Raw genomic sequence first — 14797 nt, 5'->3', positions numbered from 1 at the left:
CAGCAGACATGCTCAAACTTGCAATATAACAGACCACTTAAACTGGTACAACACTTCAACTCACGGGTGGTCAAAAATAACAAAATCACACCCCCAATAATTATACCTTTTTTATATTCAAAATATTGGGTACAAAAATGTACAATTACTAGATTAGCCGCATACGTACCCTAAAATGTACCAAACAGTACCATGTTAGATCATATGTGTACCTCCTGAAGGTATATTATGTGTATTTTGATATTTTTGTACCCAAGTGAACTACACTCATAATGAATGAGTGTAGTGAGCTCAACTTCTAACTTTAAAACTTGAAATGGTGCAAGACCTAAAGCAAATACAGCCTCTGCTACTCTATCACAATTGAATTGATACATTATTTCAACAAACTAAGCCTGATAATATACTTACTTCTCTTGTGAGAACGGAGATGGGATGGAAGATAACGGTTCACTATTTTATTGCACAGCTGGGGTGTCATTCACTTGTCCAGCCCTACTGGGCGTGGAAGTTCGGCAGAGGTGAACAGGAATTTAGCGCGCCTGCTAATCAGTTGAGTTTACCAGGCTGCATACACACTCCAGCCGCTAAGACACCTTTGCACACAGACAGAATGAGAGAAATAGTTCACATACAAGCCGGACAATGTGGGAATCAGATTGGCACCAAGGCAAGTAGAGACCATTGAACTGAATTACTTTTTCATTAAGAATTTCTTTTTTATTTGAATTAACACCTTGCATGTTTTGTGTAGAAAAACAATTTCTTAACTTTATTATGCCATCGCACACGGATTTTGTCCAATATTTTTTGTTACTGCCGCCAATGTTTTTTCAATGGGAATCATCCGTTGCCAGATGAATGACAACGGATGACGAATGATCGGAATGTCTTTTAACTCCGAAAATACCGTGTGTGGCATTAGCCCACATTTTTAGAAGCTGATGTGACAAATTATAGGCTAATTGTAGGCCAGTGTTGTATAGCATATGACCCCATGCTTTGGGTCATATGCTGCGACTTTGCCTTTTGAAAATGTAAATTGCCATCGCTTAATTACAAATCTATTTAGCCTTTAACAAACTTCAGAACGGTCCCTAGCGTTCAGCCAAGGAGTGCTATGAAATTCGCGCTGTGTGAGTCTATCAATTTCAGCAGTTGAGTGTGCTTCAGTCATCAAATAAGACCGAAGGATGCACAATGTCCAATCGTTTTTTCATGATGCCCTGATAACTTTAGGATATTTAACTGTAACCTTTTTTCCCTCACGTTGATAACTCGACAGTTTTGGGAAGTTATCAGCGATGAACACGGCATCGATCCGGCAGGAAACTATGTGGGTGACTCATCGCTTCAAATCGACAGGATTAGTGTGTACTACAACGAAGCGTCCGGTAAGTGTGTCTGTGGTAGAATTAGTCATCATGCTTCCAAGTTGTTCCCAATTGTTAAAGGCATAGAGCATGTAACATAAGCGCACTCGTAGCCTGCTACAGGGTCCTTACTTCTGGTGCTTTGATAAATTGCCATAACCCTTTTGCCAACTTTTGCTGCAACCTGAACTCAGTGGTAGACGTAACAGTAAATGTAAATCCGGAACACTCCAATTAAACGGAACAAAAATAAACGCAACATGCAACAATTTCAAAAATGCTATGAGTTACCATTCATATAATGAAATTAGTAAATGGAAATTAATTCATTATGTCATAATCTATGTATTTCACATGACTGGGAATACAGATAAGCATCTGGTCAAAGATACCTTTAACAAAAAAGGTAGGGCTGTGGATAGGAAAACCAGTCCACATCTGGTGTGACCACCATTTTCCTCGTGCAGCGTGACACATCTCTTTCGCATAGAGTTGATTAGGCTGTTGATTGTGGCCTGTGGAATGTTGTCCCACTCCTCTTCAATGGCAGTGTGAAGTTTCTGGATATTGGCGGGAACTGGAACACACTGTTGTACACGTCGATCTAGAGCATTCCAAACATGCTCAATGGGTGAGAATGGAGGCCATGGAAGAACTGGGACATTTTCAGCTTCCAGGAATTGTGTACAGATCCTTGAAACATGGGGTCGTGCATTATCATGCTGAAACTTAAGGATGACGCAGAGGAATAGCACGACAATGGGGGGGATTCTAACAATGGAATTATTTTAAGATGGTCATACTATGGATCATTTAGCTATTGAATTAAGGACTCCTTTAGGTACCCAAAAATATATATGAACAAATGATTTGATATAATATTGAATTTAGCCTTTTACTACTATAGCCCAGAGAAATGCATTGAATAACCCATTCATGAATGACAAAAACAAAAATCATAAGAAACAAGCTCTTGAAGTGTCTGTCCTATATCTAGGAGATATAAGAAAGCTCCGGAAATATACTGTGCATTCAAAAGTGTTCAGAACCCTTGACTTTTCCACATTTTCCTACATTACAGTCTTATTCTAAAATGTATTAAATAAATGTTTCCCCTGGGTCAAACGTTTCGGGTAGCCTTCCACAAGCTTCCCACAGTAAGTTGGGTGAATTTTGGCCCATTCCTCCTGACAGGGCTGGTGTAACTGAGTCAGGTTTGTAGGCCTTCTTGCTCGCACACGCTTTTTCTATAGGATTGATGTCAGGACTTTGATGGCCACTCCAATACCTTGACTTTGTTGACCTTAAGCCATTTTGCCACAACTTTGGAAGTATGCTTGGGGTTGTTGTCCATTTGGAAGACCCATTTGCGACTAAGCTTTAACTGGTGTCTTGAGATGTTGCTTAAATATATCCACATATTTTTCCTTCATCATGGTGACATCTATTTTGTGAAGTGCACCAGTCCCTCCTGCAGCAAAGCACCCCCACAACATGATGCTGCCACCCCTGCGCTTCACGGTTGGGATAGTGTTCTTCGGCTTCCAAGCCTCCCCCTTATTCCTCCTGGTCATTATGGCCAAATAGTTCTATTTTTTTAATCGGACCAGAGGACATTTCTCCAAAAAGTACAATATTTGTGCAGTTGCAAATGGTAGTCTGTCTTTTTTATGGTGGTTTTGGAGCAGTGGCTTCTTAATTGCTGAGCGGCCTTTCAGGTTATGTCGATATAGGACTCATTTTAAAGTGGATATAGATACTTTTGTACCTGTTTCCTCCATCTTTACAAGGTCCTTTACTGTTGTTCTGAGATTGATTTGCACTTTTCACACCAAAGTACGTTCATCTCTAGGAGACAGAACGTGTCTCCTTCCTGAGCGGTATGACGGCTGTGTGATCCCATGGTGTTTATACTTGGGTGCTATTGTTTGTACAGATGAACTTGGTACCTTCAGGTGTGTGGAAATTGATCCAGACTTGTGGAGGTCTATTTTTTTTCTGAGATCTTGGCTGATTTCTTTTGATTTTCCCATGATGTCAAGCAAAGAAGCACTGGGTTTGAAGGTAGGCCTTGAAATACATCCACAGGTACACCTCCAATTGACTCAATTGAGTCATCGGAAGCTTCTAAAGCCATGACATAATTTTCTGGAATTAGTGTATGTAAACTTCTGACCCACAGGAATTGTGGTACAGTGAGTTATAAGTGAAATAATCTGTCTGTAAACAATTATTGGAAAAATTACTTGTGTCATGCACAAAGTAGATTTCCTAACCGACTTGCCAAAACTATAGTTTGTTAACAAGAAATTTATGGAGTGGTTGAAAATCAAGGTTTTCCTACCTAAGTGTATGTAAACTTCCAACTTCAATTGTGTGTGTGTGTGTGTGTGAACCATAAACAATTAATGAACATGCAGCTGGGGAGCAGTCGTTAAGACACTAACAGCTTACAGACGGTAGGCTATTAAGGTCACAGTTATGAAAACTTAGGACACTAAAGAGGCCTTTCTACTGACTCTGAAAAACACCAAAAGAAAGATGCCCACGGTCCCTGCTCATCTGTGTGAAGGCAGGCATGAAGACTGCAGATACGGCCAGGGCAATAAATTGTAATGTCTGTACTGTGAGACGCCTAAGACAGCGCTACAGGGAGACAGGACGGACAGCTGATCATCCTCGCAGTGGCAGACCACGTGTAACAACACCTGTACAGGATCGGTACATCCGAACATCACACCTGCGGCACAGGTACAGGATGGCAGCAACAACTGCCCGAGTTACACCAGGAACGCACAATCCCTTCATCAGTACCCACACTGTTCACATTAGGCTGAGAGAGGCTGGACTGAGAGCTTGTAGGCCTGTTGTAAGGCATGTCCTCACCAGACATCGCCTATGGGCACAAACCCACCGTCGCTGGACCAGACAGGACTGGCAAAAAGTGCTCTTCACTGACGAGTCGCAGTTTTGTCTCACCAGGGGTGATGATCGGATTCGCATTTATCGTCGAAGGAATGAACGTTACACCGAGGCCTGTACTCTGGAGCGGGATCGATTTGGAGGTGGAGGGTCCATCATGGTCTGGGGCTGTGTGTCACAGCATCATCGAACTGAGCTTGTTGTCATTGCAGGCAATCTCAAGCCTGTGCGTTACAGCGAAGACATCCTCCTCCCTCATGTGGTACCCATCCTCCAGGTTCATCCTGACATTACTCTCCAGCATGACAATGCCACCAGCCATACTGCTCGTTCTGTGCGGGATTTCCTGCAAGACGGGAATGTCTGTGTTCTGCATGGCCAGCGAAGAGCCCGGATCTCAATCCCATTGAGCACGTCTGGGACCTGTTTGATCGGAGGGTGAGGGCTAGGGACATTCCCCCCCCCCAAAAAATGTCCGGGAACTTGCAGGTGACTTGGTGGAAGAGTGGGGTAACATCTCACAGCAAGAACTGGCAAATCTGGTACAGTCCATGAGGAGGAGATGCACTGCAGTACTTAATGCAGCGGGTGACCACACCAGATACTAACTGTTATTTTGATGGACACATTATTCAATTTCTGTTACTCACATGTCAGTGGAACTTGTCCAGTTTATATCTCAGTTGTTGAATCTTATGTTCATACAAATATTTACACATGTTAAGTTTGCTGAAAATTAACGCAGTTGACAGTGAGTTGTTTTCTTTTTTTTGCTGGGATATTTATTTAACCCATTTTTTGGGTAGGCACAAAACGACCTTCATTCTTCCATATATTTTTTGGGGACCTTTCGACAACTCACGTGACACTTATGGGGGTCGTAAAGCGAAACTGAGAACACCATCGTGTTTGTGAGAATCTCCCTTTGACATTAGGGGAGATTAGTGTGTAGCCCAAACTTTTCGGACGCTACAAACAGAAGTTGGCACATCGATGGTACCGACGTCAGACGAGTCAACTGACGCCTGTGGGGGTCGTTGAGCAAAACCGTTCGGACGCTACAGACGTTTTTGTGAAAAGTCCGATTTTTGGGACGTCCGATCGCCTGACAAACACCTCTCTAGCTCTACTACCTTTCACCGCAGATACGGAAGTGCGATATAGGCCGATGCGGTGGATTGAGATGCATCCAATGCAAAAATCTATCGCTTTTTTTTATGTTGCTTAGATTGTTATTTACTATGTTAAGTATAGTCTGAGACCAGGCTGTTTTATATAGCATGATGTGAATACATTATTTCTGACGCATCTATGTACACCTTTTGTATTCATTCAGCCTTTAAAGTTAGTGTTAGTTAGGACTGAAATATTCAGTGTGAGGGAAAGATGGCAGGCCGCATTGAAAAGGGAAATGTTATCAGGTTGTTGGCAATTCCTTAAGGCCTAAAATAAGGAATGTGGTTTAGGTAATAGGTTATAGGCATACCTGACGAAGTCTTGCCTGTGAAACAGCCTACAGTAGAATACCATGCATTCAGATACATTTGAAATGTATTCCAATCTGTATTTGGTGTTTGGTTGTCTTTTTTCTAGCACACAAGTATGTCCCCAGAGCAATCCTTGTGGACCTGGAACCTGGGACCATGGACAGTGTCCGGTCGGGGTCTTTTGGACAGCTATTCAGACCTGACAACTTTATCTTTGGTAAGTGGACACTGTAACACTTTACTTAAAGTCAACAGCTAAATAATGCATTGTTATTAGGTATTATATGCATCTTAGAGCATTTATAATATCCTATTATATGGCTTATTTTGTCTCTATGTAGCAAACACATATTTTTTCCCTACTGATTCAAAATGGCTGTTTTTAGGTATGTGTACCATTAAGTGTTTTCATTGTTTCTTCGATATCAAAGACGCACAGCATGAGGTTTTGCGGCGGTCACGTGAGGTCTACTGGGCCCAGTTTTTGAAAAACGTTTAATCTGGATCAGAATGTTCCAGATTCTGTATTTGTCTTTTTTGCAATCCAGGATCAGATCGTGCTGGCTGTTTTTGAGCCAGTTTTTCAGAACATAATCGGAAATATCATTCTGATCCAGATACCACAATATCAAGATCACAGAATACGGATTCTCAGTCTTTCGAACAAACCTACACCTTGCCATCTACTGGACAGGTTATGGTACTACTTCTACACTGTCATAGGGAAACAGAGAGGAGTAAACTACACAAATAAAGGTACCTGAGATAGAAATAAAACATAAATTAGCCTGCATATCACTTACAAGTAAGTACATACATTTATTTGATACTTCTCAATATAACAACTGACCACATACATAAACTGCTGTCAATTTAACCCAATTAACCTTTGGTTTTCAAATGTAATACTGTTTATTTTTAGCCTTTCCTTAGTTTCATTGCAATGTCTTGGTTGAGGCGCTTTTAACCTTTCTAAATACAACCTGAAACCAGCCATCCAGTGGGATCAAGATAATCCTGATTTTCGGCATCAAAACTTATTTGAAAAAGGCAAAAAAACAACATTTAATCCTGATTAAAGGTAAAATTGGATTACAAAATCCAAATCCATACCTGCAGGATCAGAATCAACATTTTCAGTTTTGAAAAACCCAATTAAACCTGACGTTTAATCCTGTCTGATTGTCTAAATCCGATAACTTTTGAAAAACTGGGCCCTGGGGATCAGAATTGATCAAGTTTATAACACAAAGCCCCTGAAAGCTCCCTAGATGAGCCATGGCATCAAAGCAATGGATGTTTTGGTTCTGAACAGTGCTCTCAAAATGGATGGCAGGTTGTTTCTTAGGAGGGTATTTACTTTAGTTGCACGTTTTCACCCATCTCTAATTGGTAACGATAGGGAAATCCTTCAAGGATTTGATAGCAGCATATACAGACTGTTTAAGCTTACTTGAATGGGCAATATGTGAGGTAAACGTGAATATGTGAGGCTGTTAAAATGGGATCCTCTACAGACATAACAACTGATTGTCAATCTACATCAAGGACTTGCGTGCTATCTTGTGTTGTCTAGTACAAACCAAATATATGACGTGACTCTAAACTACACATGATTGTCATACAAAAACAAAATGGAATTAAGTGATCTACAGTTGTGAATTAAATCGTTCAATCAGCACACATCAATCCATATGTTGTCCTAGTCCAGTTGTTTTCATTAGGGCACACAATTGGAAAACGTTTTAAAATGTTCTGCAATTGAGAACTGACAAGTGAAGGAAGTCCCTCACAGACAGTTTTCTTCTGTTCGAAGTCCCAGTACAAACATTCCTACCTGGGTTCAAGTGTGGTGGTGCCAGCGGTATTTTTCAGGAGGTGGATATAGTCATTAGGCACCATTAGGCATCAAATGTAAAAAAGCTGAGTGAAACAGGGAGGGACTACCTAGGTTTGTCCAATAAGAAACACTCATTTAATTTTTTAGAAGTTCTCCATTGCATGACCTAATGAAGACTGGAATGGATCAAGTGGGGCGGTCCCAGCAGAAGTTGTCAGAAGATGCATGATACATGGCCTTAGTCATTTACCTTTACATTAGCAGCTACGGGGAGACAATGGAAAACTATTTGACAGAACATGAAGCTTGTACAAATGCCAGACTCAACCTACATTCTTGCCTAAGGGATGGGGTGTAGGATTTAACTGAACATTTTCATCCCTTTTTGCTGTCCTTGCAGGGCAGACGGGTGCGGGGAACAACTGGGCCAAGGGCCACTACACTGAGGGAGCAGAGCTGGTAGACTCTGTGCTGGATGTGGTGAGGAAGGAGTGTGAGCACTGTGACTGTCTCCAGGGCTTCCAGCTCACCCACTCCCTGGGTGGGGGCACGGGCTCAGGCATGGGGACCCTGCTCATCAGCAAGATCCGTGAGGAGTACCCCGACCGCATCATGAACACGTTCAGCGTCATGCCCTCACCCAAGGTGTCTGATACGGTGGTCGAACCGTACAACGCCACGCTCTCTGTGCACCAGCTGGTGGAGAACACGGATGAGACATATTGCATTGACAACGAGGCACTCTACGACATCTGCTTCCGTACCCTAAAACTGACCACACCCACTTACGGAGACCTCAACCACCTGGTGTCGGCCACCATGAGCGGTGTCACCACCTCACTGCGTTTCCCTGGCCAGCTCAACGCCGACCTTCGCAAACTGGCCGTCAACATGGTGCCCTTTCCCCGCCTACATTTCTTCATGCCTGGCTTTGCACCACTAACCGCCAGGGGGAGCCAGCAGTATCGCGCCCTGACAGTGCCCGAACTCACTCAGCAAATGTTTGACGCCCGCAACATGATGGCAGCTTGCGACCCGCGCCATGGCCGCTACCTCACCGTGGCCACTGTTTTCCGAGGGCCCATGTCCATGAAGGAGGTGGACGAGCAGATGCTGGCCATCCAGAACAAGAACAGCAGCTACTTCGTGGAGTGGATCCCCAACAACGTCAAGGTGGCCGTGTGTGACATTGCGCCCCGCGGCCTTAAGATGGCCTCCACATTCATCGGCAACAGCACGGCCATCCAGGAGCTGTTCAAGCGCTTCTCGGAGCAGTTCTCGGCCATGTTCCGCCGCAAGGCCTTCTTGCACTGGTTCACCGGGGAGGGCATGGACGAGATGGAGTTCACAGAGGCCGAGAGCAACATGAACGACCTGGTGTCTGAGTACCAGCAGTACCAGGAGGCCACGGCTAATGACGGGGAAGAGACATTCGACGACGAGGAAGAAGAACTCAATGAGTAAGGATAACGTTGCCTGTTTGTAAAAAAAAATATATATTTTATTTATTATATATATTTATATTATTTAACATGTGTTTTGATGTGTACTGTTTTATGCCCAGAGGTCTCGGAAGCAGTGGTGGAAATAAAGCCTGTTTAAAGGCTTTGAATGTGTTGTATGTTAAGTTTTCGTCTAGTGCAGTTTTCCATTGTGTGATATGTTATGTATGGGGTCGTTCCATTTGATTTCGATCACTTTTTGACTGCACCCTTTTTGATTTGAACAAAACTTTCTATACGTATTTGACACTGGTGGAAGTGGTCAGAAAGTAACTTTTTGGACTGGAATTCCAAAACATTTAGGGGATGGAGGTGGTCGATAGTTTTGCATACCTGACCCTACCGAGAGACATCCATTCCTTCATTTCTGGAAAAGATTAAAGGTTGAGTCTCGTATCGTTTAAAAGCTTACGAGAAAGGTTTGCTAACAACTTAATAATTTATTTTAACTTCAATTATTTTACATCATCAGATTGTTTTCATGTTGGGTGTAATGTTTTGGCTGACAAATGTACTAAAATGGGAATAACATTTCAACTTTAAAATGGTAGCACAAAGATTATTGGAGGTCACCACATCAGAAAATGTTGTTTTAATCTACAGTGTCAATCTTCTATAGGAAACCTATTGAAATCATAGACATACAGTTACTAGAATATACATTCCCATTTAAGTTGACATTCAATGGTGGGTTGACCGGTGGTCACCTTTGTAGTTAATCTATCTTTTGAAGTTAATATTTCGATTCAATTTAAATTCTATACCAGCTAAATTGTAGTGGTCTGAAGGGATACAGTGGGGCAAAAAAGTATTTGGTCAGCCACCAATTGTGCAAGTTCCCCCACTTAAAAATATGAGAGAGGCCTGTAATTTTCATCATAGGAATTTTTTTTTCTCCAGAAAATCACATTTTTAATGAATTTATTTGCAAATTATGGTGGAAAATAAGTACCTACAAACAAGCAAGATTTCTGGCTCTCACAGACCTGTAACTTCTTCTTTAAGAGGCTCCTCTGTCCTCCACTCGTTACCTGTATTTATGGCATCTGTTTGAACTTGTTATCAGTATAAAAGACACCTGTCCACAACCTCAAACAGTCACACTCCAAAATCCACTATGGCCAAGACCAAAGAGCTGTCAAAGGACACCAGAAACAAAATTGTAGACCTGCATCAGGCTGGGAAGACTGAATCTGCAATAGGTAAGCAGCTTGGTTTGAAGAAATCAACGGTGGGAGCAATTATTAGGAAATGGAAGACATACAAGACCACTGATAATCTCCCTCGATCTGGGGCTCCACGCAAGATCTCACCCCGTGGGGTAAAAATTATCACAAGAACGGTGAGCAAAAATCCCAGAACCACACGGGGGGACCTAGTGAATGACCTGCAGAGAGCTGGGACCAAAGTAACAAAGCCTACCATCAGCAAGGGCATTGAAGATGGCTGGGTTGGCTGGGTCTTTCAGCTTGACAATGATCCCAAACACACCGCCCAGGCAACAAAGGAGTGGCTTCGTAAGAAGCATTTCAAGGTCCTGGAGTGGCCTAGCCAGTCTCCAGATCTCAACCCCATAGAAAATCTTTGAAGGGAATTGAAAGTCCGTGTTGCCCAGCAACAGCCCCAAAACATCACTGCTCTAGAGGAGATCTGCATGGAGGAATGGGCCAAAATACCAGCAACAGTGTGTGAAAACCTTGTGAAGACTTACAGAAAACGTTTGACCTCTGTCATTGCCAACAAAGGGTATATAACAAAGTATTGAGAAACTTTTTTGTTATTGACCAAATACTTATTTTCCACCATAATTTGCAAATAAATTCATTAAAATTCCTACAATGTGATTTTCTGGATTTTTTTTCTCATTTTGTCTGTCATAGTTGAAGTGTACATATGATGAAAATTACAGGCCTCTCTCATCTTTTTAAGTGTGAGAACTTGCACAACTGGTGGCTGACTAAATACTTTTTTGCCCCACTGTATGTCCATTCTATGAATGCTATTTCTATGATTGAAATTACCCCCTCGGTCTACAAGAGTATGCTTTCTTTTACACATGTTTAGATAATTGACATTAAAGATGATAGATAAATAATAATATAACTCTGTTTGTAAGCTTTTAAATTATATCAAACTTAACCGTTTAATTGTTCCAGTGATGAAGACATGGATGTCTCATGGTAAATAAAATAAAATAAATCTTATTTACAATGACGGCCTACCCCGCCCAAACCCAGAAGATGCTGGGCCAATTGTGGCTGCCCTATGGGACTCCAAATCACGTCCGGATGTGATACAGCCTGGATTCGAACAAGGGACTGTAGTGACGCATCTTGCACTGAGACGCAGTGCCTTAGAACGCTGCGACACTCGGGAGGGTGGGGTATGCAAAACAGGTCAACTTTGAGCACATATATCTCCTAATTGTTTTTGCATTCAGGTCCTGAAAGCCACTTTCTGAACACTTCTACCATGGGCAAATATGTATAGAAAGTTTAGTTCAAAAAGTGATTGAAATCAAATGGAACAACTGTATATTCAAATCTGTATGTACATTTCTCAATTCATGTTGGTCAGTTGTGGGCATGATATGTTTGATGGTTGATGTGTGTTGATTAGTACATTGGGAAACTGATTTGCTAAGCTTCTGCTCTAGTCTAGTGCAATGCAAATGGAAGTCAAAACATGAAAATGTCTTGGTGAACTTTTCCTTATTCATCTCTTAATCTTTATTTTTACCTTCAACTTTTTGTGTTTAGAATACCTTTTAGAATATAACTTGTTCCATTGGAAGTGTCAAGCCTTAAGGGACTTCCTGGATGAATAAAGAACAACACTGGTGTAAATGCTTAGTAGATATAGCTCCAGACACTCTACGGTATGACTGTGGTAATGGACAATACAGAGAAGTACACTTCCAATAGCTTGCTAATCGTTCTCCCTCTATTGTGGTTAGAACTTGATTTCCTAGCAGTTTTATTTAGGGAACAAATAAAGGGAACCAGTCATTGTAAACCCCAAGTGCTTTGTTCATATCCGCCTCAGTCATGTCCCACAGCAGACAGGCTTCAACGTTCCTATGGTGGGGGCAAATCCCCCCTCCTACCCCTAGTTACTCACAACAGCTGCTGAGCAAGGCTTTCTCCTTTTAGAACTGTGGAGCTAACAATAGGGGACCTCCAGTCTGCACCAAACTATTTAGAGCTATTCATGGCCTCAATGAGTCTTCTGCCATACACGTACTAGCTAACTGAGTCAGCTTAGTGCTACATTTTGGAAGCATTAAAGTGAGAAACAGATACCATGTGTGAAAAGGTTTATACCTTTAAAGACAACTTTACTAAATGTCACAATGAAAGCACCGTGCATGCTGTGTGCTTTAGGGAAAAGAAGCAAACAGGAAGTGAATCTTTCCCCGTGATATGAACAAGATGAAGCATGATCACCATCTGATTTTAAAAGCTCTCTCAGTATATCAGTCCAATAGTGGGTACTTGGCCCTAACACCATTCACAGGTCTGTAAGGTGGAAGCTCCCCCACACTGCTTACACCTACTGTATACAGATCCTTCAGATCTGTTAACATCTTAGTGTTAGGGCCATGGGGAATGGGTAAGAAGTGAATTGGTATTGGCTGTACGTTGACCTGATGTGGTGGTTGGAAGGGCTTGGCGTGGTATGCCCAGCTGGTGTCACAAACGATCTTGGCCGGCCAGTTAGCTGGGAAGTCAGCTGCAGAAGTGCTTCATGCCACTCAAATTACATTGGCACTGACCCTGAGAACAACTCCAGTGTGTGTGTGTGTGTGTGTGTGTGTGTGTGTGTGTGTGTGTGTGTGTGTACGTGTGTGTGTCTGAATTACTTTATGTATTACATTAGCATGAGCAGGCTGTTTATTACACTTTGATCTTGATACATGTTAACTGTACCCTGTATCCAACAGGGAATGGAACCTTGAAGCCCAATAGCTTGAAGCCCCCATCTTTGAAGACAATGTTATCTCACTGAGCTAAAGCTAAGGCGTTAGCACTGGAAACAGAAATATCCCGCAATGAAGCTGACAATGTTTTTACTTTAGTAGTGATTGTTTCAGTATTATCAGACACTGTAAGTTTTATCCCTGTAAGGATTCACTGACTCAGAAATTATGAAATGAATCGTTGACAGCAGAACAAATATGTGAGCAAAAGAAAGCCAAATGAACTCTCTATAGAAAGCTGTCCTTGCATTAGAGCCAGAACCAGATACAGTAATGCTAGATTGCAGTATGTCACAACCAACAACCAACCAAGTAGTTTGCTTTAGTAAGTAAGATGTTGCAATTGTCTTCGAGCATTTCGGGTCTGAATAGTATGTGAATCAAAACTCAATAAATGTTTCCTTGAAATTGTCAATTTGTTGTGAGTTTGAAGATTGAAAATAACTACAGTTGGTGAAATTGTCGGACACTGTCTTAAAGAGACAGTACTTGCAGCTGTTAAAGACCCAGTGTAACCCTCCCATGTGTCTCTGTAGCCTCACTCTAGCAGAAACCCACTGCCTATTAAGGGAGGACTGTGCTGGCTCTCAGACTGGGTTATGAAAATATTGCCAAATAAGGGGAAGAGTGACTTAGTATATGTATTTAATGGAGATGAATGGAAGGTGCACATTGGTACTGCATGGGGAGATAGAGTATGTGCATGAATGGCACCCTCTGGTGGGTAGATAGTGAACAAATAACTAAAGTAGGATAATGATGCTGTTGCTTTTCTGGATGCTTGAGCCAACAAGAGGTATGCTTTTTGCCCTTTAACAAAGGTTATGGCATACACCCACAATTAGATCCTATACAGCCTATGGCAGCCTTAGCCTATAGGCTATTAAAGTTTGGTAATCTTGTATAAGACATGTTCTTATAACCAATAAAGGGATGGTGTTTCTTCCCTCAAGATGAGGTATGCTGCTGTTATAAAATACTAGTCATTTTAACCAAGTAACAAAGTAGTTATTTCAAGAGCACCTCTTTCCCGCCTAAAATGCTTTTGTTCGTAGTGCAGCATTGCTCCTTGTCAGTCTAGCCTGGTCTCATAGACGAGATGTAACATAGTAAAAGTAAATATGATTACTCTATTTAGAAGAATTCTATTACTTTTAGTATGGTTACATAAGACAGATGGTTACATAGGTTACTTAGTTTGAGTCACATTACGGACAACTTTAGCATTTTAGCTAATTGGCAACTTTTCAACTACTTACTACTTTTTAGCTACTTTGCAAATACTTAGCATGTTAGCTAACCCTTCCCCTAACCCTTTTAGCTAACCCGTAACATATCATAAGTTTAGCAAATTCGTAACATATTGTACACTAAGCAAATTCATAACATATAATATGAATTGTAATTTGTAACACACTATATATACAAAAGTATGTGGACATCCCTTCAAATTAGGGGATTCGCCTATTTCAGCCACACCTGTTGCTGATAGGTGTATAAAATCGAGCACACAACCATGCGATCTCCATAGACAAACATTGGCAGTAGAATTGCCTTACTGAAGAGCTCAGTAACTTTCAACATGGCACCATCATGGGATACCACCTTTCCAACAAGTCAGTTTGTCAAATTTATGCCCTGCTAGAGCTGCCTCGGTCAACTGTAAATTCTGTTATTGTGAAGTGGAAACGTCT

At 41.7% G+C, this 14797-nt stretch overlaps 1 protein-coding gene across 1 annotated transcript; it reads left to right on the top strand.

The window, feature by feature from the left end:
* The first annotated feature begins 516 nt into the window (after positions 1 to 516).
* tubb6 (tubulin, beta 6 class V) lies at positions 517 to 13518 on the top strand. The gene is made up of 5 exons (XM_021563081.2): positions 517 to 670; positions 1286 to 1394; positions 5889 to 5999; positions 8023 to 9082; positions 13068 to 13518. The coding sequence occupies exons 1-5, from the start codon at positions 614 to 616 to the stop codon at positions 13090 to 13092; spliced, it is 1362 nt and encodes a 453-aa protein (XP_021418756.1). The 5' UTR covers positions 517 to 613; the 3' UTR covers positions 13093 to 13518.
* Positions 13519 to 14797: the final 1279 nt, after the last annotated feature.

The sequence above is a fragment of the Oncorhynchus mykiss genome, chromosome 15 (assembly GCF_013265735.2).
Source record: "Oncorhynchus mykiss isolate Arlee chromosome 15, USDA_OmykA_1.1, whole genome shotgun sequence".
NCBI lineage: Eukaryota > Metazoa > Chordata > Actinopteri > Salmoniformes > Salmonidae > Oncorhynchus > Oncorhynchus mykiss.
This window is presented reverse-complemented; position numbering and strand designations above follow the sequence as displayed.